Raw genomic sequence first — 25,717 nt, 5'->3', positions numbered from 1 at the left:
ATTATGTTGATTGACATGCAGAAATGCATTAATTTAACAATGAGTTTATTATTGTAGCTGTGGTGCATTATACCACAACATACAGTAAATAGGTAGAGATAACCAAAATGTTAGAAATACCTTTTAAATACAACCCCAGACATTGTCTGTAATTAAATCTTCTGCAACGAAAACTGAAAATGATTTTTTTAAGCAGCATTCTTTGGTATAGCTCTTCATTGGGATCTCATTCAATTGGACCTGTACTTAATGTAGTCTACAGAACTGTAACTTGTACAAACCCCGTTTCCATTAGAGTTGGGAAATTGTGTTAGATGTAAATATAAACGGAATACAAAGATATGCAAATCCTTTTCAACCCATATTCAATTGAATATGCTACAAAGACAACATATTTGATGTTCAAACTGATAAAAAAATATTTTTTTTGCAAATAATCATTAACTTTAGAATTTGATGCCAGCAACACGTGACAAAGAAGTTGGGAAAGGTGGCAATAAATACTGATAAAGTTGAGGAATGCTCATCAAACACTTATTTGGAACATCCCAGAGGTGAACAGGCAAATTGGGAACAGGTGGGTGCCATGATTGGGTATAAAAGTAGATTCCATGAAATGCTCAGTCTTTCACAAACATGGATGGGGTGAGGGTCACCACTTTGTCAACAAATGCGTGAGCAAATTGTTGAACAGTTTTAAGAAAAACCTTTCTCAACCAGCTATTGCAAGGAATTTAGGGATTTCACCATCTACGGTCCGTAATATCATCAAAGGGTTCATAGAATCTGGAGAAATCACTGCACGTAAGCAGCTAAGCCCGTGACCTTCGAACCCTCAGGCTGTACTCCATCAACAAGCGACATCAGTGTGTAAAGGATATCACCACATGGGCTCAGGAACACTTCAGAAACCCACTGTCAGTAACTACAGTTGGTCGCTACATCTGTAAGTGCAAGTTAAAACTCTCCTATGCAAGGCGAAAACCGTTTATCAACAACACCCAGAAACGCCGTCGGCTTCGCTGGGCCTGAGCTCATCTAAGATGGACTGACACAAAGTGGAAAAGTGTTCTGTGGTCTGACGAGTCCACATTTCAAATTGTTTTTGGAAACTGTGGACGTCGTGTCCTCCGGACCAAAGAGGAAAATAACCATCCGGATTGTTATAGGCACAAAGTTGAAAAGCCAGCATCTGTGATGGTATGGGGGTGTATTCGTGCCCAAGACATGGGTAACTTACACATCTGTGAAGGCGCCATTAATGCTGAAAGGTACATACAGGTTTTGGAGCAACATATGTTGCCATCCAAGCAACGTTACCATGGACGCCCCTGCTTATTTCAGCAAGACAATGCCAAGCCACGTGTTACATCAACGTGGCTTCATAGTAAAAGAATGCGGGTACTAGACTGGCCTGCCTGTAGTCCAGACCTGTCTCCCATTGAAAATGTGTGGCGCATTATAAAGCCTAAAATACCGCAACGGAACAACTTAAGATGTACATCAAGCAAGAATGGGAAATAATTCCACCTGAGAAGCTTAAAAAATGTGTCTCCTCAGTTCCCAAACGTTTACTGGGTGTTGTTAAAAGGAAAGGCCATGTAACACAGTGGTGAACATGCCCTTTCCCAACTACTTTGGCACGTGTTGCAGCCATGAAATTCTAAGTTAATCATTATTTGCAAAAAAAAAAATAAAGTTTGAGTTTGAACATCAAATATCTTCTCTTTGTAGTGCATTCAATTGAATATGGGTTGAAAAGGATTTGCAAATCTTTATATTTCGTTTATATTTACATCCAACACAATTTCCCAACTCATATGGAAACAGGGTTTGCATATCAAAACCTTGACATTACACGCAGGTCATTAAATGATGGGAGACATTTACAGTTTAGACAAACTTGCTAATATTGATCAACTGAATCCCTAACAGGGACTTCCTTTAATAAAAGACCTCGGCCGTGCACCGAGGGAATGTCACTCTCCAGTGTGTTACCTGTCCTTTCCATTGTGCTTCATGACGTCCTCCATAAGACACAATGTCTGCAGTGTGACGTCCATCACAGTGAAAATCATCAGCGGCTCTTCATCGTGTGACCGCTGACACAAAATACTGACATGGCTTTCACAGACTGAATGTACCAATGTTCACACAAGAGCATCAAGGCGTATAGTTGCATGTTTAGTGGGCCTCTGTGTCACCTCTCAGTCTATTAGCACTAACTATTGTGGGTAACTTCAGAACTGACTGTTCTTCTCTGGGCAGATGAACTGCTCCTGCTCCTTTTTGACTGTAACCAAGCCAGCCTCCTTGGCTCTGGTGGTCTTGTGGTCCTTGGTGGTGCATCTGCTGGCTAGGAGGCGCTGGCGCTCCACACTGTGCCACATACCGTAGCCGAAGTAGATCAAGAAGCCTGAGCGGTGCACAGGTAAAGAAAGATGACATCAATGAGATGGGAAGCAGGTTGGGATGTTATATATGAACAAACACATGGACAAAGATAAGACCTTCTGGAGGAAAGTTCTGTGGTCAGATGAAACAAAAATTGAGCTGTTTGGCCACAATACCCAGCAATATGTTTGGAGGAGAAAAGGTGTGGCTTTTAATCCCAGGAACATCATATTCTTCAGGACAACCTAAAATCATTAGCCCGTAGGTTGGGTTTTGGGCGCAGTTGGGTGTCCCAACAGGACAGTGACCCCAAACACACGTCAAAAGTGGTAAAGGAATGGCTAAAGCAGGCTACACTGCAAAAAGTCCGTGTTCAAAAACAAAACAAAAAAATAAAAAAATTAGGGGTATTTTACTTGAACTAAGCAAAATTATCCGCCAATAGAACAAGTAAAATTAGTTAACTTCAATAAACCCAAAAATACCTTAAAATAAGTACATTCTCACTAACAAGTGCACTTTTCTTGGTAAAAAAAAAAATAGACCTTTTTCCTCAATATGTTGAAAAATATTCTTAAATAAGTAAATGCTAGTGCCATTATCTTGACAAAATGATATGCGTTCCGCATCATGATTTTTTTTTTTTCATGCTTGAAGTAAGAATCTATTACTTTAAAAAAGTAGTTTTATACTTGTGTTAATGACACAGTTGATATTCTAGTTTCAAGCATGTTTTACTCAATATAGGTCATAAAATCTCAGCAACAAGCTATAACATCTTACTGAGATAATTTAGGACCAACACCCTTAAAACAAGTAAAACACTAACATAAAATCTGCTTAGTGAGAAGAATTATCTTATCGGACAGAAAATAAGCAAATATCACCCTTATTTGAGATGTTTAATCTTACTTAGATTTCAGTTTTTGCAGTGTAGAATTAAGGTTTTAGAATGGCCTTCCCAAAGTCCTGACTTAAACGTGTGGACAATGCTGAAGAAACAAGTCCATGTCAGAAAACCAACAAATTTAGCTGAGCTGCATCAATTTTGTCAAGAGGAGTGGTCAAAAATTCCACCAGAAGCTTGTGGATGGCTACTAAAAGTGCCTTATTGCAGTGAAACTTGCCAAGGGACATGTAAGCAAATATTAACATTGCTGTATGTATACTTTTGACCCAGCAGATTTGCTCACATTTTCAGTAGACCCATAATAAATTAAAAAAGAACCAAACTTCATGAATGTTTTTTGTGACCAACAAGTATGTGCTCCAATCACTCTATCACAAAAAATTAAGAGTTGTAGAAATTATTGGAAACTCAAGACAGCCATGACATTATGTTCTTTACAAGTGTATGTAAACCTTTGACCACCACAATACTAATATAAATAGCACTATTGATAATGAATAATAAAATTAATTACCTCTATTATCAACAATACATCCATCCATTTTCTACCGCTTGTCCCTTTTGGGGTCGCGGGGGGTGCTGGAGCCTATCTCAGCTGCATTCGGGCGAAAGGCGGGGTACACCCTGGACAAGTCGCCACCTCATCGCAGGGTCAACACAGATAGACAGACAACATTCACACTCACATTCACACACTAGTGTTGCCAATCAACCTATTTCCAGGTGTTTTTGGATTGTTTCAAATGCAACAATACATATATGTAATGATAACTTGAAATACAAAAGAAAGCAGATAAATGGAGGGGAAGAAAGAAAATCCAACTGTATTAACCTTGTAGATTGTTATAGTAACAATAAGTTAAGCTTTGTCAGTGTGCCATGTGTTACCCAGTTTCCCCAAGGGCAACAATGTTAATACATGTTTGATGAAACGTGGTTATATGCATGAGTGTATGTATGCCTATGTGTTTGTATATGTACAGTATGTGCATATGTATGTTTGTACAGTGAATGTATACCGTATTTTTCGGAGTATAAGTCGCCCCGGAGTATAAGTCGCACCGGCCGAAAATGCATAATAAAGAAGGAAAAAAAACATATATAAGTTGCACTGGAGTATAAGTCGCATTTTTGGGGGAAATTTATTTGATAAAACCCAACACCAAGAATAGACATTTGAAAGGCAATTTAAAATAAATAAAGAACAAGTGTACGTTATATGACGCATAAATAACCAACTGAGAACATGCCTGGAATGTTAACGTAACATATTATGGTAAGAGTCATTCAAATAACTATAACATATGGAACATGCTATACGTTTGCCAAACAATCTGTCACTCCTAATCGCTAAATCCCATGAAATCTTATACGTCTAGTCTCTTACGCATACTTGCCAACCCTCCGGGGAGACTCCCGAAATTCAGCGCTTCTCCCGAAAACCTCCCGGGACAAATTTTCTCCCGAAAATTTCCCGAAATTCATGCGGACCTGAGTGACGTGTCGACAGTCTGTTTTCACGTCTGCTTTCCCACAATATAAACAGCGTGCCTGCCCAATCACGTTATAATTGTAGAATGATCGAGGGCGATTTCTTGGTTTCTTATGTGGGTTTATTGTTAGGCAGTTTCATTAACGTCCTCCCAGCGCGGTAACAACACACAACAACAGCAGTCACGTTTTCGTCTACCATAAAGCAGTTCGTCTGCCGTAAACAGCAATGTTGTGACACTCTTAAACAGGACAATACCGCCATTTACTGTGCATGCATATGTGACAATAACATCTACGGCTTTTAGAGAGTACAGTGCACAACTGAGCACACAACAAGGAGACGAAGCAGAATGCATCATCAGAGAGGGTGTTCAGCATGGTTAGAAAAATAGTCAATCAATCAATCTTTATTTATATAGCCCTAAATCACAAGTGTCTCAAAGGGCTGCACAAGCCACAACGACATCCTCGGTACAAAGCCCACATACGGGCAAGGAAAACTCACCCCAGTGGGACGTCGATGTGAATGACTATGAGAAACCTTGGAGAGGACCGCATATGTGGGTAACCCCCCCCCCTCTAGGGGAGACCGAAAGCAATGGATGACAGAGAATAGAACAAGGATGGACAATTCAACCCTTAACTCAACAATGAGTAGATGAGTGTTATGTGTGTGTATATGTGGAAATAAATGAACACTGAAATGCAAGTATTTCTCTTATTTATATATATATATATATATATATATATATATATATATATATATATATATATATATATATATATATATATATATATATCCATCCATCCATCCATCCATTTTCTACCGCTTATTCCCTTTGGGGTCGCGGGGGGTGCTGGAGCCTATCTCAGCTACAATCGGGCGGAAGGCGGGGTACACCCTGGACAAGTCGCCACCTCATCGCAGGGCCATATTATATATATATATATATATAATAAAATAAATATAAATATATATAGCTAGAATTCACTGAAAGTCAAGTATTTCTTATATATATATATATATATATATATATATATATATATATATATATATATATATATATATATATATATATATATATATATATGAAATACTTGACTGGGTGAATTCTAGCAGTAATCGGAGGTCTCAAGGTTGGCAAGTATGCTCTTACGTGAATGAGCTAAATAATATTATTTGATATTTTACGGTAATGTGTTAATAATTTCACACATAAGTCACTCCTGAGTATAAGTCGCACCCCCGGCCAAACTATGAAAAAAACTGCAACTTATAGTCCGAAAAATACGGTATGTACAGTATGTGTATATGTATGTTTGTACAGTGACTGTATATGTACAGTATGTGTGTGTGGATGTACGAACTTTGAGTGTGTATGTATGTGGGAGCGTAGGTACCTATGTATTTTGGATCGTAGCCTAGCACCTGCATATTCAAATCTGTCTCTCGTGTATTTCAACCATGAAAAATACATTTTGAAAAAGTGACACCTCACCTAGTGCCATCCATACTGAGAAACGTATCCAGGTGTCTCCACTCAGCTGAACCATGAGGTAAATATTAACAAAAATGCTCAGAATCGGCAGGTAAGGCAAAAGAGGGACCTGTTTGGACAACACACACGCATAATAATGGTCAGTTGTGGTGTGTTCAGCCTCAGTCTGTGTTTCCAGATCATACATACCATGAAGGAGACCTTGTGCGTTGTCTGAGGCTGCCTGCAGACCATGATGACGCATCCACTGAATAGGAGGAGGCAAGCGGTCAGCGACGCCAGGATCCACACTTCCAAACCGCAGATGGAGTGGATGTGGTACGTGGTCAGATAGCTGAGCACACACACCAGCAGCACTGTGTTTGGACACACTCACAAGTTACTATAAAGTTACTAAAAGAAAGTGTCAAATGATATGCAGTGATGACAAAGTATCTCACCCAGCACACAGATGGACATGTTGACGACGCTCGATGATTGCTCAGAGGGCGAGGCAGGCGGGTGCAGGACGGTCTGCAGGACAGAGTCACCTGCTTTTAGTTTGTTGAGGTGCGATTCCGATTCGGTCAGTTCAGACTCGCCCTCCTCAGTGGGCAGGTAGCCCTTCTCACAGCTACCTCTTCCTCGCCAATCCAGAGAGCCGTCTGGCTGGTACCTGGAGGTTAGGGATATTCAACTCAATTCTTTTGGAGCCATCCCAAAAAGGGACAAGCGGTAGAAAATGGATGGATAGATGTTTTGGAGCCCACATTTCCAGAAGTGGGCGGGACACTTCTCCCTTCACTATTAGTCCCATTGTGTATATTCCGAAGAACCAGTGTCCTCTAGAGCAGTGGTCCCCAACCTTTTTGTAACTGCGGACCGGTCAACGCTTGAAAATTTGTCCCACAGACCGGGGGCGAGGGTATTTTTATTTCTATTTTATTTTTTTGTCATAAAAAAATACAATCATGCGTGCTTACGGACTGTATCCCTGCAGACTGTATTGATCTATATTGATATATAATGTAGGAACCAGAATATTAATAACAGAAAGAAACAACCCTTTTGTGCGAATGAGTGTGAATGGGGGAGGGAGGTTTTTTGGATTGGTGCACTAATTGTAAGTGTATATTGTGTGTTTTATGTTGATTTAATGAAAAATTAAAATAAAATAAAATTCTTAAATTTCTTGTGCGGCCCGGTACCAATCAATCCACGGACCGGTACCGGGCCACGGCCCAGTGGTTGGGGACCAACCTTTTTGTAACTGCGGACCGGGTCAACACTTGAAAATTTGTCCCACGGACCGGGTTTTTTTTATTTAGTTTTTTTATTTTATTTACTTTTTGTCATAAAAAGTGAGTATAAATGGGGGAGGGTGTTTTGGGGGGTTGGTGCACTAATTGTAAGTGTATCTTGTGTTTTTTATGTTGATTTAATTTAAATAAAATAAAAATTAAAAAAAATATATATATACATATATATATTTCTTGTGCGGCCCGGTACCAATCGATCCACGGATCGGTACCGGTGGTTGGGGACCACTGCTCTAGAGCACATGTGCCAAACTCAAGGCCCGGGGGCCATATCTGGCCCGCCACATTATTTTATGTGGCCCGTGAAAGCCTAGAAATAATATGCGTTAATAAAATGCTGAACAATGTCGGCAAACCTCCGTCCTCCATTGTTGTATCGCTCAGCCAAAGTGTTGCCAAACGGGAGATCTTAACGAGGCAAGAGGGACTTCTAGCTCTGGCTTTTACAAGTTGTCGTAGCTCGGTTGTTGCTAGCATGCCGTGTGTTGTGCCTCAATGTGCATTGTTTACACAACGTGCGGTACGCTACTTAATATGTCCGTGTGGAAACTCTTTCGGTACACCTCCGAACCGAACCGAAACCGCCGTACCGAAACGGTTCAATACAAATACACGTACCGTTACACCCCTAATTCTAAGTGAATAACTGTACTTATTTCCCCATATTTCTGCACAATAATTCAGATATGGTAACACTGGCGAGCAGTAGATAATATGGAGGGATTTTCATAAATCTGGTTCCTGGTTGTCAGTCAGTCATTTAAGGCCCATATAAAAACATACAACCATTCACACCATCAAAGTGTGGGAACTAAACCTGTGCTGGCTGCATGACAGGCGAGTCAATGGTAGTAGTAAGCTTCTTTTTTTTTTTTTTTCCTACAGCCACACTTAGCCATACCAATCATTTAAATACTTTACGTGTTTTCACTCCTAAACAACGTTGAACTTCTTCATACTGAAATGAATACTGTGTTCATCTTGACCCAAAAGAGGTTACTTTTCAGCAGCAAAGGCTATACAGTAAACACTATCTTATAATAGTGTCATGTCTGTGTGATCATGTTTTGTTTTAGTCATGTTCGGTTTTGTTTTTGGACTATTTGTGCACTCTTGTTTTGTCACCATGACGACCGATTAGTTGCACCTGTTTTCACGTTCGTTCTCACACACCTGTTGTCAATCATGTCTGTAGTATTTAAGTCCATTGTTTTCAGTTAGTCTGCCTGGCAACATCACCCGTTATCATCACTCTGCTTCATGCCATGTTCACAGTCCCATGCCAAGTAAGTTTTAATGTCAGGACTTGGTCCTTGGGGTTTGTTTTCCCGGAAGGCAACGGAAAGTTGGCGAGGGCAAGACGGGAATGTGAGTACATGATTTTATTTAACACTACCAAAAAAGAACAAACGAAAGGCGTGCACAATGGCGGAGGTACAAAACTTGGCTAATGAAAACAAAAGACTTGCACAAAGGCAAAAAATTATAAACATGAAACAAAAACTTTTTTGGCATGGGACTGTGAACATGGCATGAAGCAGAGTGAGGATAACGGGTGATGTTTCTAGGCAGACTAACTGAAAACAATGGACTTAAATACTACAGACATGATTGACAACAGGTGTGTGAGACGGAACGTGAAAACAGGTGCAACTAATCGGTCGTCATGGTGACAAAACAAGAGTGCACAAATAGTCCAAAAACAAAACCGAACATAACTAAAACAAAACATGATCACACAGACATGACAAATAGTCACATTCACAGTTCTTACATCACACCTGTGGCTCTGTGTTATTAAAATAAAATGTTTCTTGTTGTTTACCCACCTGAGAATCAGTACACAGACAGCAACCAGAGAGTAGGCCAGTAAAGTTCCGATGGACATCATGTCGACCAGCGCTTTGAGGTCAAACAGGAACGCCATGATGGCTACGGCAGGCAAAGACAACACGATTAGCACATTGAACGTACACACATTTCTCAAAACAACTGGACTTCTGCAGAATGATTTTCCCAAAGCAGACAACGGATCATATAGCAGGGGTTTTCAAAGTGAGGAACTCAAGAGAATGTGATACAGTTGTGTCGTACCATTCTCTCTGAAAAAGTCCTTTTCTAGAGCAGTGGTTCTTAACCTGGGTTCGATCGAACCCTAGGGGTTCAGTGAGTCGGCCTCAGGGGTTTGGCAGAGCCTCCGCCACGGAGGTAAAGACACGCCCGACTTATCGTGTAAATAAAAACTTCTCCCTGTCAGCGTATAATGGATACCCCCAAACAATGTTCCCTCTAATTTTCTATATGTGTGAGCAAACGCAAAAACTCCTTGAGCATTCAGTGGAGCACATGTGAGCGACGTTAGACCTGCAGCACACCTGTCCCAAACCTGACTAAATAACAAGTTCAATGCTTTATTATTGTCATCAAATGACAGCAGTCATTTCCATGAGATTATTTTCTAATGTAAGTGTTTAGGCCCACTTACAATGACTATAACATATTGTTTTTCATTGATTGATTGATTGATTGAAACTATTATTATTAGATTGCACAGTGAAGTACATATTCCGTACAATTGACCACTAAATGGTAACACCCGAATACATTTTTCAACTTGCTTAAGTCGGGGTCCACTTAAATTGATTCATGATACAGATATACATATACTTTTTTCATAATACAGTCATCACACAAGATAATCATCACAGTATATAAATTGAATTATTTACATTATTTACAATCCGGGGTGTGGGATATGGGGGGGGGGGGCTTTAAGTTTGGTTGGAATCAACACTGAGCTGTGTACTAGTATTATATGTCTGGGTGGGGGGGTCCTACTTTGGAAATAATGTGTACCCCTTTCAGATATCGCATATAGTTCCCACTAACACATTCACATGTTGCACAATGAGATGTAAACATGGGATCATGTGTACATTCCTGTAACTTTCTGTTTGTAAAATATACCTTTTTTAGTATTTCTTTAATATAATAACATCATTTTATGATTACAGTTTGGGTTCGGTGAATGCGCATATGAAACTGGCGGGATTCGGTACCTCCAACAAGGTTAAGAACCACTGCTCTAGAGTATGTTTTGTTGTGTTTATGTAAGAACTAAAAATGTAATAATTTTGCCGTTAGTTTAGCAAGTTTGTAGATATTTTCTCTCAAGCCGGCACCTCATGCTTTCAAAATCCCTGGGTTATATCAAAACATTGAAACAAGTTGTCATACATTGTCACACAGGTGCAACTCAGTAACTTTGAAAAGTACATTTATTTCAGTATTCCAATTTCAAAAGTGAAAGGCTGTTTTCCTTTAAAATGCAGAGTGAAACATTGGTTTGCACAAATTTGCACTTTAAAACCTCCTCAGCCCTTACTAGAATTGGTTTCTTAGTCTTAATCGAACTCCTGAAATCAAAAAAGATTTGCATGCCATTCTAAGTGATTGAAATGCACCTGTGTACTGTATTTCCTTCAGCTGACCAAACAGCAGACTTCATCTCCATACTGAGTCTTGTTTGATGTGACACACTGGCGGTGCTGCTCTATTGTGTATCGACAGCTGACTGCAGTGTGGAAAAGAGCTCAGCTGCTTGGTGCAGGTCTGCTACTCTTTGTACGTTGAACTGCGTCTTACTAAGAGGGACACGTAAAAGTAGCTGTCGTACTTAGTATCGTGTGTGTGTGTACCGCACAAATTGTAGTCATTTCTGTGCATGTCATCATAAGTTCAAAGAGCAGCAGATGAAAAATACCAACAAGATACATAAGCATCATAAATAACACAGATTGTACTCGTGCAGTAGGAAGAAGATTCATATGGCCCAATTTACCTGACGCATGAAACGTGACGAATAAGGGGGGTTTCACTATCCCCTTTAACTGCAAGATGGCAGTAGAGTGTTAAATATCTTAAAAAGTGTTTAGATGACCACAGGGTCAGTTGTTATGTAGCGTTGCGCTTTCAATCATTTTCAGCAGACTGTATTGCATAATTATTCTCTCCCCCTATCCCTCACTTTTCCTCTCACGTAAGATCCACCCAGGAATGGAGCCATAAGAATCCATTCCCTACTGTCTACCAGTAAGTGTATTTAATAGTACACTGGTAACAGGCACATACTGTACATGCACAGACATTTTGGGGGTGCTACATGAATACCGTATTTTTCGGAGTATAAGTCGCTCCGGAGTATAACCCTAATTCAAAGCAGGTACCATCATTACACACTGGCTCGACTTGCGTTCTGTTGTGTGTTTCACTTAAACCATCCCCCGTAACCTGTGTTAACTTAAATTAATTTCGATGGGCGACGCTGTTTTACAATACATGTTTTTCGTTGAATTGAGAAATGGTATTACGGAATTCCTGGAAGTTCGGGAAAACCGTGAATTTTTCCAGTTCAAAAAACAACTTTGTTTTTCGGTCCTGATTACGAGGAATGTTTTGCCAGTGGAACGGTTGAAATGCGTTGAAAAATGTGGAAGGAGTAGTCGCCAGAAAAAAGGGTGGAAATAGGGCATTGAAAAACTAGGAATTCTGGAAAACCCTGGAATTTTTTTAAAACTTGGAACAAGGGTAGTTAAAATTTCCAAGATGATGGATTGTGTTGAGGGTGGAATGGTTTGAATCGGTTGAAAAATGTGGAAATGGCGGAAGTTTGAAAAATGGCCAATTCATTTTGAATGGGAACAATGTCCCGGAAAACCTGGAATTCTGGGAAATCTCGGAATTTGGGGAATTTGTCAAGGGAAATCCCGCCATTCCCGCTGAACAGCTTGAAGTTGGAACGGTTTGAATCGGGGGGGAAATGTGGAAGGTAGAGAGCGCCAAAATCTGGAGAAGAAGAAGTTGAATAAATAGATGAATTTTTGGTGTAGAAAACCATATGTGTGAATGCTCTGGAGCATTCACACATTTAATATAGTTTTACATGTTACTGCTTTGTCTACACAAGAAAGCAAGTAAGTACCGTATTTTTCGGACTATAAGTCGCAGTTTTTTTCACAGTTTGGCCGGGGGTGCGACTTATACTCAGGAGCGACTTATGTCTGAAATGATTAACACATTACCGTAAAATATCAAATAATATTATTTAGCTCATTCATGTAAGAGACTAGACGTATAAGATTTCATGGGATTTAGCGATTAGGAGTGACAGATTGTTTGGTAAACGTATAGCATGTTCTATATGTTATAGTTATTTGAATGACTCTTACCATAATATGTTACGTTAACATACCAGGCACGTTCTCAGTTGGTTATTTATGCCTCATATAACGTACACTTATTCAGCCTGTTGTTCACTATTCTTTATTTATTTTAAATTGCCTTTCAAATGTCTATTCTTGGTGTTGGGTTTTATCAAATAAATTTCCCCAAAAAATGAAACTTATACTCCAGTGCGACTTATATATGTTTTTTTCATTCTTTATTATGCATTTTCGGCCGGTGCGACTTATACTCCGGAGCGACTTATACTTCGAAAAATACGGTATATTTTATTTAGAAAGCGCCTCACACAGTGCGTCTTCGCAGCAGTTTTATGATCGCTCAGCACAAGAAATACGTTACACACATACAGTTGTTGACAAAATACACTGTACATTATATACCTCAGCTAACTAAACTATGGAAATGTATAATATAATTCATATAGCAATACAGTCTCACTGTACAGCAGGCCAGCAGTTAGCTGAGTCCGCAATCCATGGTGAGGCACAACTGAGTGACGTGCCTCAACTGGCTGATGATCACCGCACCGTCTCTTCTCAGTATTTGAACGGCAAATGTGAAAATTCAGCGATTTTGAATAAAAATAATCGAAAACTGGTGAAGTTAAATGGAAAATAACTTTATAGTATAATCACTGAATACATTTAACAATTTAATTAATTTTTTTTCTTTTTACATTTTTTTTCTTTCCATGATGGCAGGTGAGGCCCCACCTCACCTGCCTCTAGTGACCGCACGTCACTGGTTGAATATCATCTGCATAGAAATGAAAGAAACAAACGTACGTTTTGATTAGAAAGTTGACTGCACGTTTCAGCGCCGCTCAGAGACAAATTTGGTTGGTAAAAATTGCGCTTATTGGGCAAAATGGGTTTGAAGTTTTAGGCTTTGGACAAAATGGCAAGGCCACGCATAAATAGTACCGTATTTTTCGGACTATATGTCGCAGTTTTTTTTCATAGTTTGGCCGGGCTCTAGTGCGATTTATATATGTTTTTTTCCTTCTTTATTATGCATTTTCGGCAGGTGCGACTTATACTCCGGTGCGACTTATACTCCGAAAAATACGGTACTAGGTTGAATTTACCTGAATTGACATTGCAAATTCCTGGAGGGACTGGCTAATTTTACACAGTAAACTGCCCTGCAGCAGCCTTAGTTAACTGTTATCCCTCAATATTACCGATCTTAGTGTGACCAGCTCCAAAAATCACATGCATTTGAGGACACAATCACAAACGTCAACATGCAGCCAACAGCACCAACACCACGTGACGATTGAAAGCCACCACCAGCTGGTTTTACAGGTAAGTCCTTGTCTCGGCCGCTTACCCGCAGTAGTACCTGCCACCATGGTGGCAGCCACAGGTGACTGGCGCTTACTCACTTTGGACATAAATTTGAACAGAATGCCATCTCGTGCCATGGCAAAGAGAATGCGTGGCAGAGGGAACATGGCACCCAACAGGCTATGGAGAAGAGGGTTTATGGTTAAGCTGGAGTTCACTGAGGAGAGAACACACTTCACCGACACAACCGTGAAAGCACGACATGAAGAAATGCTCGGATGTCAATGTTCAATTTTTGGTCACATTTTTTCTCAAATGGGTTGCTGTGATAATTGTTGGGTGTCTTTCACAGTTGATTGGTGGATGAGATCAGAATCAGACGCTCCACGGCCCCCGGCTCTCACCTGCGACTACACCAGAGGTCATAGTGGCAATAAGGGGGGTCTTCGTTTTAGGATTGATTCGGGCTAAGGCTTTGAAAAGCACCCCATCCTCTGCCATAGCATAGATTACACGAGGCATAGGGAAAATGGAGCCCAGCAAACTGCATGAGACAGCAGAGACATGCAAGACCAACACGTTAGTCAAAAAAAAACAACACCAAAGCAAACACAGGAACACACGGCAAACACAAGCAGGATGGACGTGCCTTTCTTTTCTGGTGGAATATTGTCAGTTTTAAAAAAAAATTACATCTATGATGTGATTTAGAACTAAGCCAAACCAAAGAATCGCAAATGGGTCTAAATCAGAGATGTCAAACGTACGGCTTTTATCCGGACCGCGGGATGAGTATACTAAGTATAAAAATGAGCCAAAATTGTTGGATGAATGAAACCGCAGTTCTAAATGTGTCCACTAGATGCCGCAATAGCAATCATTTGTATCTTTGTAGATTATGCTACATAGTAAAAAAAAAAAAAATAAACCACATAATGTTAGTGCACCAGTTCAAGAAAATGATCAAACTACATAAATAACATCCTGTAATTTGATTTTGATATTATTTCTTTATCTTGATAGATTGAAAATAAACACCAATGAGTTGGCTGATGAACATTATCACATCATTTATTCAGAAAGTATAAATAACCACAAATAAAGATGCAACACTATTAACCGCAACATGTAAGTGTAAAAAAACAACAACATTATGATTTGTACATTTTCAGAATGCGCTTGTTCTATTTTTAAACGAAGAAAACAATCTGAAGCTGCCTTTATGTTTAAGTTATCGTGTCGTGATTTTACCAGTCTCGCCCACTTGGGAGTAGATTTTTCTCCATGTGGCCCCTGATCTAAATTGAGTTTGACACCCCTGGTCTAAATCAATCGGCTGCACAATGGAAGTGCCGAAGGCCTGGTTACCACACAAACACAAATAGTATACCGTGGCCAAATTAAAATCCATTCAAGTTAAATTTGAACATATTCAAGAATGCACATCACAAGCTCAAGACTCATCTGAATAACTAATAAAGATAAACATAACCCTTCAGGGAAGAGAGGCACAATAGGCTCCAGACTATTTTTATATTGTTGTGTTACCAAATGTGGGTTTTTTTACAACTTTTTACTGCTTATCTGTTGTTTTGTCTTCAACTTAATACCAATTTATGATTGAGCTTACAACGCAGCTCTAGGGTGTTTTATTTAGTTTTATTGTTCTTCTTAGTCCTGCAACAAGAGTGCACCCTCTCGATGCAAAACATAGTTGTAGTGTGTTTGTCTAACATCCCATGTCCTCAACTCTTAATGACTTAGATTTGATTGAACATGTGACCATTTTATTTGAAGTTGGCACGTTGTGTAAATCGGAAATAAAAACAGAATACAATGATTTGCAAATCCTTTTCAACCTATATTCAATTGAATAGACTGCAAAGACAAGATATTTAACGTTCGAACTGATATTGCAAATATTATCTAATTTGGAATTTGATGCCTGCAACATGTTTCAAAAAAGCTGGCAAAAGGTGCAAAATAGACTGAGAAAGTTGAGGAATGATCAAACATGTATTTGGAATTTCCCACAGGTGAACAGTCTTATTGGGAATAGATGGGTGCCATGATTGGGTATAAAAGCAGCTTCCATGAAATGCTCAGTCATTCACAAACAAGGATGGGGCGTGGGTCACCACTTTGTGAACAAATGCGTGAGCAAATTGTCGAACAGTTTAAGAACAACATTTCTCAACGAGCTATTGCAAGGAATTTAGGAATTTCACCATCTACGGTCCGTAATATCATCAAAAACTTCAGAGAATCTGGAGAAATCATTGCACGAAAGCGATGATATTACGGACCTTCGATCCCTCAGGCGGTACTGCATCAAAAAGCGACATCAGTGTGTAAATGATATCACCACATGGGCTCAGGAACACTTCAGAAAACCACTGTCAGTAGCTTCAGTTTGTCGCTACATCTGTAAGTGCAAGTTAAAACTCTACTATGCAAAGCGAAAGCCATTTATCAACAACACCCAGAAATGGCGCCGGCTTTGCTGGGCCCGAGCTCATCTAAGATGGAGTGGAAAAGTGTTCTGTGGTCTGACAAGTCCACATTTGAAATTATTTTTAGAAACTGTGGACATCGTGTCCTCCAGAACAAAGAGGAAAAGAACCATCCAGACTGTTAACGGCTCAAAGTTGAAAAGCCAGCATCTGTGATGGTATAGGGGGGTGTATTAGTGCCCAAGGCATGTGTAACTTACACATCTGTGAAGGCACCATTAATGCTGAAAGGTACATACAGGTTTTGGAGCAACATATGTTGCCATCCAAGCAACGTTATCATGGGCGCTGACGAAGATATACATATATCCATATTTAAGAGTTATTTCTTTCTATAGTCACGTTTGAAATAACTAGTGTTTTCTCTTTATGCTCTTTCTATTTTTTCTCCATCTCATGACCGAGGGTACACTGTGGACTACCTTGAGCTCGGAATGCAGGGAGTAGCAATACTCCTTTTTCTTATCCTATCCTGTCTCTTCTCAGAGTAGAACAATTGACTTGTGTATTCGTTCTGGAGGGCGGGGGCGAGGGACATATTGAAGAACACAGCACTTCCGTAATGTTTTCAGATCAACTTGGCTGCGCAATTGAATGTGTTGTCCTAGGCTGGTCTCTATCTTCAAAGCTTTGAAAATAAATTACAAAATACCTATTCTCTTTTGGTGATAATTTAAACTCAGCTTATGTGTCATCAAAAGAACTTGGGATTGACCAGTAACTTAAATTCCCTTGGAGGAACATCTGGTCTAAATGCAACAGCGCCCCTGCTTATTTCAGCAAGACAATGCCAAGCCCCATTCTGCACGTGTTACAAGAGTAAAAGAGTGCGGGTACGGTGTAGTCCAGACCTGTTTCCCATTGAAAATGTGTGGCGCATGATGAAGCGTAAAGTACGGCAACGGAGACCAGGGACTGTTGAGCAACTTAAGCTGTACATCAAGCAAGAATGGGAAGGAATTCCACCTGAAAAGTTTCAAAAATTGGTCTCCTCAGTTCCCAAACGTTTACTGAGTGTTGTTAAAAGGAAAGGCCATGTAACACAGTGGTAAAAATGCCCCTGTGCCAACTTTTTTGCAATGTTTTGCTGCCATTAAATTCTAAATTAATGATTATTTGCAAAAAAAAATGAAGTTTCTCAGTTCGAACATTAAAAATATATTGTCTTTGCAGTCTATTCAATTGAATATAAGTTGAAAAGGATTTGCAAATCATTGTATTCTGTTTTTATGTACAATTTACACAACGTGCCAACTTCACTGGTTTTGGGTTTTGTATACACAGTCTGGAGACCGACCTGCGTACAACATGATTGGCTGTGTATAGTTCTAACAGTCATGGGAAAAGCAATGCAAATAAACAATGAAAACAATTCAGCCCTGCACCCACCATTTAGCAGCATAAATCAATTCGATAGTAAGTATTACAGCATGCACATTTATAATCAGACATTGATAATCCTAGTGTAAAAACAATCAGTTGGTTACCTGGTGGACAGGGCACAAAGTGAACCAACAGCCACCACATATTTGGCAGGGCTCCATCCCACATATTCAAAAGCCATGGGCAGTGGGCTCTTCTCATCCAGCAGGTAGTAGGGCATCATAAGTGTGAGCGCAGCCGAAACACCAAAGTAGGCCAGGAAACACACAGTCAGTGACACCACTATGCCGATGGGAATGGCCCTTTGAGGGTTCTTCACCTCCTCACCTGTAGCAGCAAAACATTTTTACAGTGTTTTTATATGGAAATAATGGCGTGGTACCAACAACTGACTGTATATTAAATAATAATAATAATAATAATAATAGATGTTATTTGTAAAAAAGCACTTTACATTGAGCAAACAACCTCAAAGTGCTACAGTGTATTGAAAAAAAGATAAAAAGATAATAAAAAAATAAAAATAAAAACTAGAACAGCCTAATAGCTAGAACTCGTATGCATATATCTATAAAAAGGCTTTTTTAATAAGATGGGTTTTTAAGCCTTTTTTAAAAGGCTTAAAAAAAATGTTTTAATTTAAAATGTATTCCGATAACAGCAATAATACTGAGTAAAATTTTACATATTAACTTGCTGGTTAAATTAATAATGTTCTATATTAATTATACAGTCGTGCCTCTTTTATCTCGGTTAATTTGGGACCGGACATGATCGTCACAAAAGAATTCCCGCAAAGTAGGATTATCATTAAAAAATCAAATATTTTCATAGCTGGAGCATGCAAAAAGTCTTCACAACTTTCCAAATATATTTTTTGAAATTATTACAGTGGGGACGGGATTCATATGGCCCCATTCCTGGGTGGATTTTTGCATGAGAGGAAGATGAGGGGTTAATCATTTGCAGTCTGCTGAAAATAATGGAAAGTGCCACTCTAGATAGCCAACTGACGCTGTGTTCAAAGTTGGAATTTCCACAAAACACATTTTAAGATATTCAACGCTCTACTGCCATCTGGCGGCTGAAGTGGATAGTGAACCCCCTCATTTTGTCACCTTTCATGTGTCAGGTAAATTCCTTTTGTAGATGCCCCTAAACATAAAATAACGCCCATATAATCACCTTAACACGCGTTTCACCCAATGTAGTAGCCTTGAGTTTGTTCTACTGTAGATCACTCACAGCCACGATCATTAGCTGTGATGTTAGCATTCTCTGTTAGCATTGCATGTCTGCGATGTCACTCCACATCGACCAAAGTTATTTTTGTCGAAGATCAAGTGCATCAAAAGAGTTTGTCTCCACTTTGAGAGAGCTGTTGATAGCTGATAGCAGTCTCAATTAGCCTGAAGTACTGCACCGAATGCTCAATGCTACGTACAGCTGACATCCTTCCACATCGCTCACAAATGTGGAGATGTGTTATTGATGAGGCAGGAGTTGAAGATAAAGTCCGTCAAAAAGTTGTTCTGCCAAAAGTTGGGCCACTACAGATTGTGAAGATACTCCCAAAATTAGCCGGAACGTAAGTACTGCTTGGTAAATTTTTTGATCGCCACAACATAATAATATTAATAATATAATATAATAATATATAATAATATAAGAGACAAATAATGCTCTGTAATGTGTGTGTGTATGTATATATATATATATATATATATTTTTTATTTTTTTTATTTTTTTTTTAATATATATAAAACCTAATTTAGGCCAAAAATATGTGAAATATGTTTGTTTTTTTCATTCTAATTGGTAAGAAAGGAAACCAGTATTCCCATAAGGCTATACTGTATACTATTGTCACCACCAAATGCAGTTCACAGATTTTGAATTATTTCTAGTAAATGTGAGGTCCTACCCGTTGTTGCTATGCAGTCAAACCCCACAAAAGCATAGAAGCAAGTGGCGGCCCCGGCTAACGTTCCACTGAAACCATACGGCATGAATCCTCCTGCTCCGTAATCACTGCTCACGTTGGCCGTCACCGATAAGTTCCTAAAAACAATAATAACAACTAAGTGATTATCTGGTGGACAGAGTTCTGTACTGTGTGTTAATGGAAGTACTGTACCTGACAATTATGGTGACATTTACGAGAGATTCCTCCGTTATCTTCCAGTTGCGCGTGTCTCCTTTGACAAAGCCGGAGATAATGACGAAGAGGAGTACAAGCACGTTGACTGAGGTGAAGACTTTATTTACCCACGCGGATTCCTTCACTCCGAACGACAGAAGTCCTGCGTGAGCACGATGACAGCGAATGTGAAAACTTTGAATTAAAAGGTACAGCAATGCTGTAGACTTGCATCCGCTGCACACCTCTGCTGTTCAAATTATTGTAACCAAAAAAAAAGATTCACATCCAAATCGCTATTTTTATTTATTCCGATTCTAAATTGATTCATCATTTTTTAAACTTGATTTCTATCTAAATGTGTGTGTATATATGTATATATATACCGTATTTTTTGGACTATAAGTTGCAGTTTTTTTCATAGTTTGGCCGGGGGTGCGACTTATACTCAGGAGCGACTTATGTGTGAAATCATTAACACATTACCGTAAAATATCAAATAATATTATTTAGCTCATTCACATAAGAGACTAGACGTATAAGATTTCATGGGATTTAGCGATTAGGAGTGACAGATTGTTTGGTAAACATATAGCATGTTCTATATGTTATAGTTATTTGAATGACTCTTACCATAATATGTTACGTTAACATACCAGGCACGTTCTCAGTTGGTTATTTATGCGTCATATAACGTACACTTATTCAGCCTGTTGTTCACTATTCTTTATTTATTTTAAATTGCCTTTCAAATGTCTATTCTTGCTGTTGGGTTTTATCAAATAAATTTCTCCAAAAACTGCGGTAGAAAATGGATGGATGGGTCTTGCGTTTTGCAGCAACACATTTTTACGCACTGAATTTTTCAGCACTACATTTTTTTTTATACTGAACTCAAAATTTTTAAAACACGCATTTTACTAGCCTGGAATTCTGGGCAAATAATTTGCAGTGTAGTATCGTAAACAGTTAGAAGATGCCTGGCGAGATACCTCAGTCGTCTATGACAATTCCTTATTCATTTTTCCTCATCCAGTCATTATTTGATATCTTACCAGACAGCAGCAGAATCAGACAGACAGCAAAGAAGTCGGGGTACTGGGCCAGACCAGGAGAGTTCATTCTGAAGTAAGTTTTGCAAAATATCTCAATGTGTCCTCCTGTCATTTCATCAAACGTTCCACTCCAAGCCCGAGCTACTGAGGAGGTTCCTGTAAGAAAACAGAAGACAAAATGAGAACGCAGCATCTAGATAACGCAGCAATGCCGGTCATTTGGTAAACAACTCACCAATCACGTAAGAGAGGATCAGGTTCCAACCAGTGATAAAGGCCCAGACCTCCCCTACAGTCACGTAACTGTAAAGGTAAGCAGAACCGGTCTTTGGGACACGGGCTCCAAACTCTGCATAACAAAGGCCGGCCATAACGGAGGCCAGTGCCGCAATTAAGAAGGAGATAACAATGCTGGGACCGGAGTCTCCCTTGGCCACTTCTCCAGCCAGTACATAAACACCAGCACCGAGAGTGCTGCCCACACCCAGGGCGATGAGGTCCACGGTACCCAGGCAGCGGCAGAGCTTCGAATCCTCCAAGCTGCTGAGGTCAACCAACTTTCGGCGCACCAGAGAGCGGCCGAACGACAGAACTTGCTCCAACATGTTGTGGCCTGCTGAGATAGAAAATAATTGCTGAGTTTCTTTACAGTATTTGCATTTGCCATATAGCCTACAGTGGTGACTTGGCATACAATTGGGGAAAAAACGTTGCCCATTGAAATGAATGGAAACATGTTATTTATGCTTGTCCCCCCCCCCCCCTCAAAAAACCCCCCCAAAAAACACACTTTTAGATAATACAAACGTAAATATTGTTTAAAAACAATACAATAGAATATAGTACAAACAACTACCGTAGTTTTATGAAGTGATGTAATAATAATGGACACCATTTACCCTGGAGAGTGGACTCATGCATTAACCCCCTTCAAGCTGCTTCTCTTTCAAATACACCATAATCAGCTTCTCCAGATTTTCATGAAAAATGTCTGCCGTTTAGATATTATTTTAACGTCTTTGGCTGGCGTTAGAATCATTTCTTTCTTCAGTATGGTGCAGACTGGCAGTGATACACATTCAAACTGCTTCGTCATTTTGATTTGTTTTAATGATGTCCTTCTTTAATTCAATAAATAAGATACTCACTTTCTTCTTTCCAACGGTTGGAAAAACTAAATAGTGTCTATAGCTATACGTAATCTAATGCTAATGAGTAAAAACGATCTTACGGGGTGCACTGTGGCATTCGGCTCTTAACCTTTTTGACCTCGGGGCCCAACTTGTCCACTCCATATAGGACCGGGGGCCCACTCAGATATTAACACTTAGTAATCTTACTCTTGATTTTAATCTTATTCAATAATTATATATAACCTGTTTCCATATGAGTTGGGAAATTGTGTTAGATGTAAATATAAACGGAATGCAATGATTTGCAAATCCTTTTCAACCCATATTCAGTTGAATATGCTACAAAGACAACATATTTGATGTTCTAACTGATAAACATTTTTTTTTTGCAAATAATCATTAACTTTAGAATTTGATGCCAGCAACACGTGACAAAGAAGTTGGGAAAGGTGGCAATAAATACTGATAAAGTTGAGGAATGCTCATCAAACACTTATTTGGAACATCCCACAGGTGAACAGGCAAATTGGGAACAGGTGGGTGCCATGATTGGGTATAAAAGTAGATTCCATGAAATGCTCAGTCATTCACAAACAAGGATGGGGCGAGGGTCACCACTTTGTCAACAAATGTGTCAGCAAATTGTTGAACAGCTTAAGAAAAACATTTCTCAACCAGCTATTGCAAGGAATTGAGGGATTTCACCATCTACGGTCCGTAATATCATCAAAGGGTTCAGAGAATCTGGAGAAATCACTGCACGTAAGCAGCTAAGCCCGTGACCTTCGATCCCTCAGGCTGTACTGCATCAACAGGCGACATCAGTGTGTAAAGGATATAACCACATGGGCTCAGGAACACTTCAGAAACCCACTGTCAGTAACTACAGTTGGTCTGTAAGTGCAAGTTAAAACTTTCCTATGCAAGGCGAAAACCGTTTATCAACAACTCCCAGAAACCCAGATGGACTGATACAAAGTGGAAAAATGTTCTGTGGTCTGACGAGTCAACATTTCAAATTTTTTTGGAAACTGTGGACGTCGTGTCAAATGAACCTTGTCAAATTATATGAAAGCATGTGTTAATCACAAAGATGATTATCAAGGCTTAGGTCCGGCTGATTACAAAAATAAATACTAATCAAATATACTGCAAAAGAAGACACTCAAAAAAACTGATGAAAAATCAATTTACATACAATTACGCAGTATTCTAACTAAATTAATAATAAATAATTTATGTTTCTTTACTAAACGTTAAATAAAATTGAAGTCCAACTGTAGTCATATTTTTTGCGCTTAAGAAACTTTTCTACGACTTTAGCTCCAGACTTCTTCTGTTTGTTTGATATTGTCATTACTGCCACAAGTGGTGGAAGAGTGGATTACAACTGAGTACCGCAGAAAAACAGATATTTTTGGGGAAAAATGCAGACGAGTCAGTTAAAATAGAACACAAGGGGTTTTGTTGAGGGATGAACTATAGACTTAAACCTATGACATACGTTTTTTAGGAATGCTGCCAAGGTGTGTTGTGGGGTGCCATTCATTAAGTGAACATCCTATTAGAACTCTATTGTTTGGAGTTACGGTGCATACAGTATGACATGAAAGGGATGCATTCACTAAGGGGCCCTGAATGCATCAGTATGGCCCACCAACCGCATTCCAATATCGCTCAGAAACAGAGAAGCTGCAGAGTAGTTCTTCTTTACTACTCTACTGTACAATGTACACAAAAGTTCTATAGAATTTTGCACATTTATCATTAGCACTCAATACGTTGCTTTGCTCTAAATTTGGATTAAATTAACCATTAATGAACCCTGATAACCATCTAAATGTGCATTAATCTGCACTAAAGAGTGGATATTTAAACCATGACAAGTGTATTATGGACATGGCAGCTCATTATCATTACATTGTGGACAATTTGTTACAGCGCCTCTTGCATTATATTACAGTGTATGCAAAAGAAACACACAATTTAGACCAACTTGCGGTTGGCAGCTATCTTTTTATGTTCAGGAAATTACATTAATTCATAATGATGCATATTGGACACAACACAACTACTTTGCTTTGTCACCTACAACACATAAGCTAAGATAATGTCATGTTTTTGCAAATTACCTAGCATATACTGATCTATAATGTACAAAATGTATCAAAATGTCATTTTACAGTATATTTCAGTAAAAGTTTGGACACCCCTGATGACGTTGTAATCAATGTAAATATTTTGCAGCGCTTTTCTCAATCCAATCCAATCCACTTTATTTGTATAGCACATTTAAACAACAGAAATGTTATTTTCTCCTATTGTTCAAAAAGATTAAACCATGCTAAAGACATAAAGTGACACATTTAAAGCAAATATTTGCTTGATTATAAATGCCTTATGGTCCTACCTGTTAGAGTGATTCCTGAGTGGATGTTAGAAGCCCAGAATTCAGGTAAAACAGCAAAAAGTAGCACGGCGTGTCAGCTTGGATCATTTGCAGATCAACTAAGTAGGACTTGAGCTGCAGCCTAAGTTTCTGGGCTTCACACTAATTCACCTCTTTGACTGTACAAACTGTGCACAGAGGATATTTACTCCTCCCCTCTGTCCCAAGTGTTCTTTCATAGGGTCTGCCCAGCCTTGCCCCTGTACTCTGCCTCGATAGCCTGGTGAGAGATGTCCCCGTTCTTCATTTCCATGCTGTTCAATTGGAATATTGCCATATTTTAACACACACTTCCCCGCAAGCGAGAAAAAGAAGGGTAAATACTGTTATGGTGGAAATAGTCGTTGTTGATGCCCACTGAGGTCTACAGCCCAGGTGTGGATGCTTACCGAGCACTGATAAATGCTTAAGCAACCGGCATTGACAAACAACGTGTCAGAGCTTGTGTTTACCCAGTGCAGGCTGCTAAAAGCATGGCAGCTGATTGGTCAATGAAGGGTAGACGAGCAACAGCAAAGGGGTGGTGTGTACTCCTCCTAATGGATGACAGGTATTGCTCAATGCTCTCTGAGCTGTTGGACCCACGGACGTGAATCGATATTACGGCTCACGTTTGGGGTCGCATCAGGAAACACAATCCTGCATTGCTACTTCGTTTGGTACAGTTACGCCGTCAAAATTGAGGGAAAATGTTATTGTAGCTGAGGTATAGCGGGGAGTAGCCTATTTCTGGCAAAAGCTCAAACTGGCCTAAAACATCAGTGGGAAGGTAGCAGCTGGCCTCCAGAGACATCAATGGAGCCACAGACCAGAGACTCGATGGAATGAACAAGCTGCTCTTGCTCAGAGAGTGTCCTTACGCTCACAACTCACAATCATTCTTTGGCTGCAGAGGCCATTTCTGTGACCTGCATAC

General features: G+C 39.4%; 1 protein-coding gene across 3 annotated transcripts; it reads right to left on the bottom strand.

Moving 5' to 3' along the window:
- Nucleotides 1-1,484: 1,484 nt before the first annotated feature.
- Nucleotides 1,485-25,123, bottom strand: slc7a2 (solute carrier family 7 member 2). 3 transcript variants are annotated; one of them, XM_061927762.2, is made up of 12 exons: nucleotides 24,763-25,123; nucleotides 21,455-21,835; nucleotides 21,220-21,375; nucleotides 20,162-20,327; nucleotides 19,949-20,085; nucleotides 18,129-18,351; nucleotides 14,533-14,672; nucleotides 9,425-9,527; nucleotides 6,738-6,952; nucleotides 6,487-6,653; nucleotides 6,298-6,406; nucleotides 1,485-2,416 (listed from the first exon to the last, which is right to left on the bottom strand). In XM_061927762.2, the coding sequence occupies exons 2-12, from the start codon at nucleotides 21,822-21,824 to the stop codon at nucleotides 2,241-2,243; spliced, it is 1,962 nt and encodes a 653-aa protein (XP_061783746.2). In that variant the 5' UTR covers nucleotides 21,825-21,835; nucleotides 24,763-25,123; the 3' UTR covers nucleotides 1,485-2,240. The 3 variants fall into 3 exon arrangements, with proteins under 3 accessions (XP_061783746.2, XP_061783748.2, XP_061783747.2); XM_061927764.2 differs by lacking the exon at nucleotides 14,533-14,672 and adding an exon at nucleotides 14,172-14,308; XM_061927763.2 differs by having other exon boundaries at nucleotides 21,455-21,832.
- Between the last annotated feature and the right edge of the window lie 594 nt (nucleotides 25,124-25,717).

This window comes from Nerophis lumbriciformis, linkage group LG35, assembly GCF_033978685.3.
Source record: "Nerophis lumbriciformis linkage group LG35, RoL_Nlum_v2.1, whole genome shotgun sequence".
NCBI classification, from domain to species: Eukaryota; Metazoa; Chordata; class Actinopteri; order Syngnathiformes; family Syngnathidae; genus Nerophis; species Nerophis lumbriciformis.
Note: the sequence above shows the minus strand (reverse complement) of the source record. Positions and strands in the feature narration are given on the sequence as shown.

Coding starts and splice junctions, on each gene's coding strand:
- slc7a2 (XM_061927762.2), bottom strand. CDS start 21,824: ATGTTGGAGCAAGTTCTGTCGTTCGGCCGCTCTCTGGTGCGCCGAAAG. Junction 20,086..20,161: donor AATGTCACCATAATTGTCAG/GTACAGTACTTC, acceptor TATTGTTTTTAG/GAACTTATCGGTGACGGCCA. Junction 6,407..6,486: donor CGCACAAGGTCTCCTTCATG/GTATGTATGATC, acceptor TTGTCCAAACAG/GTCCCTCTTTTGCCTTACCT.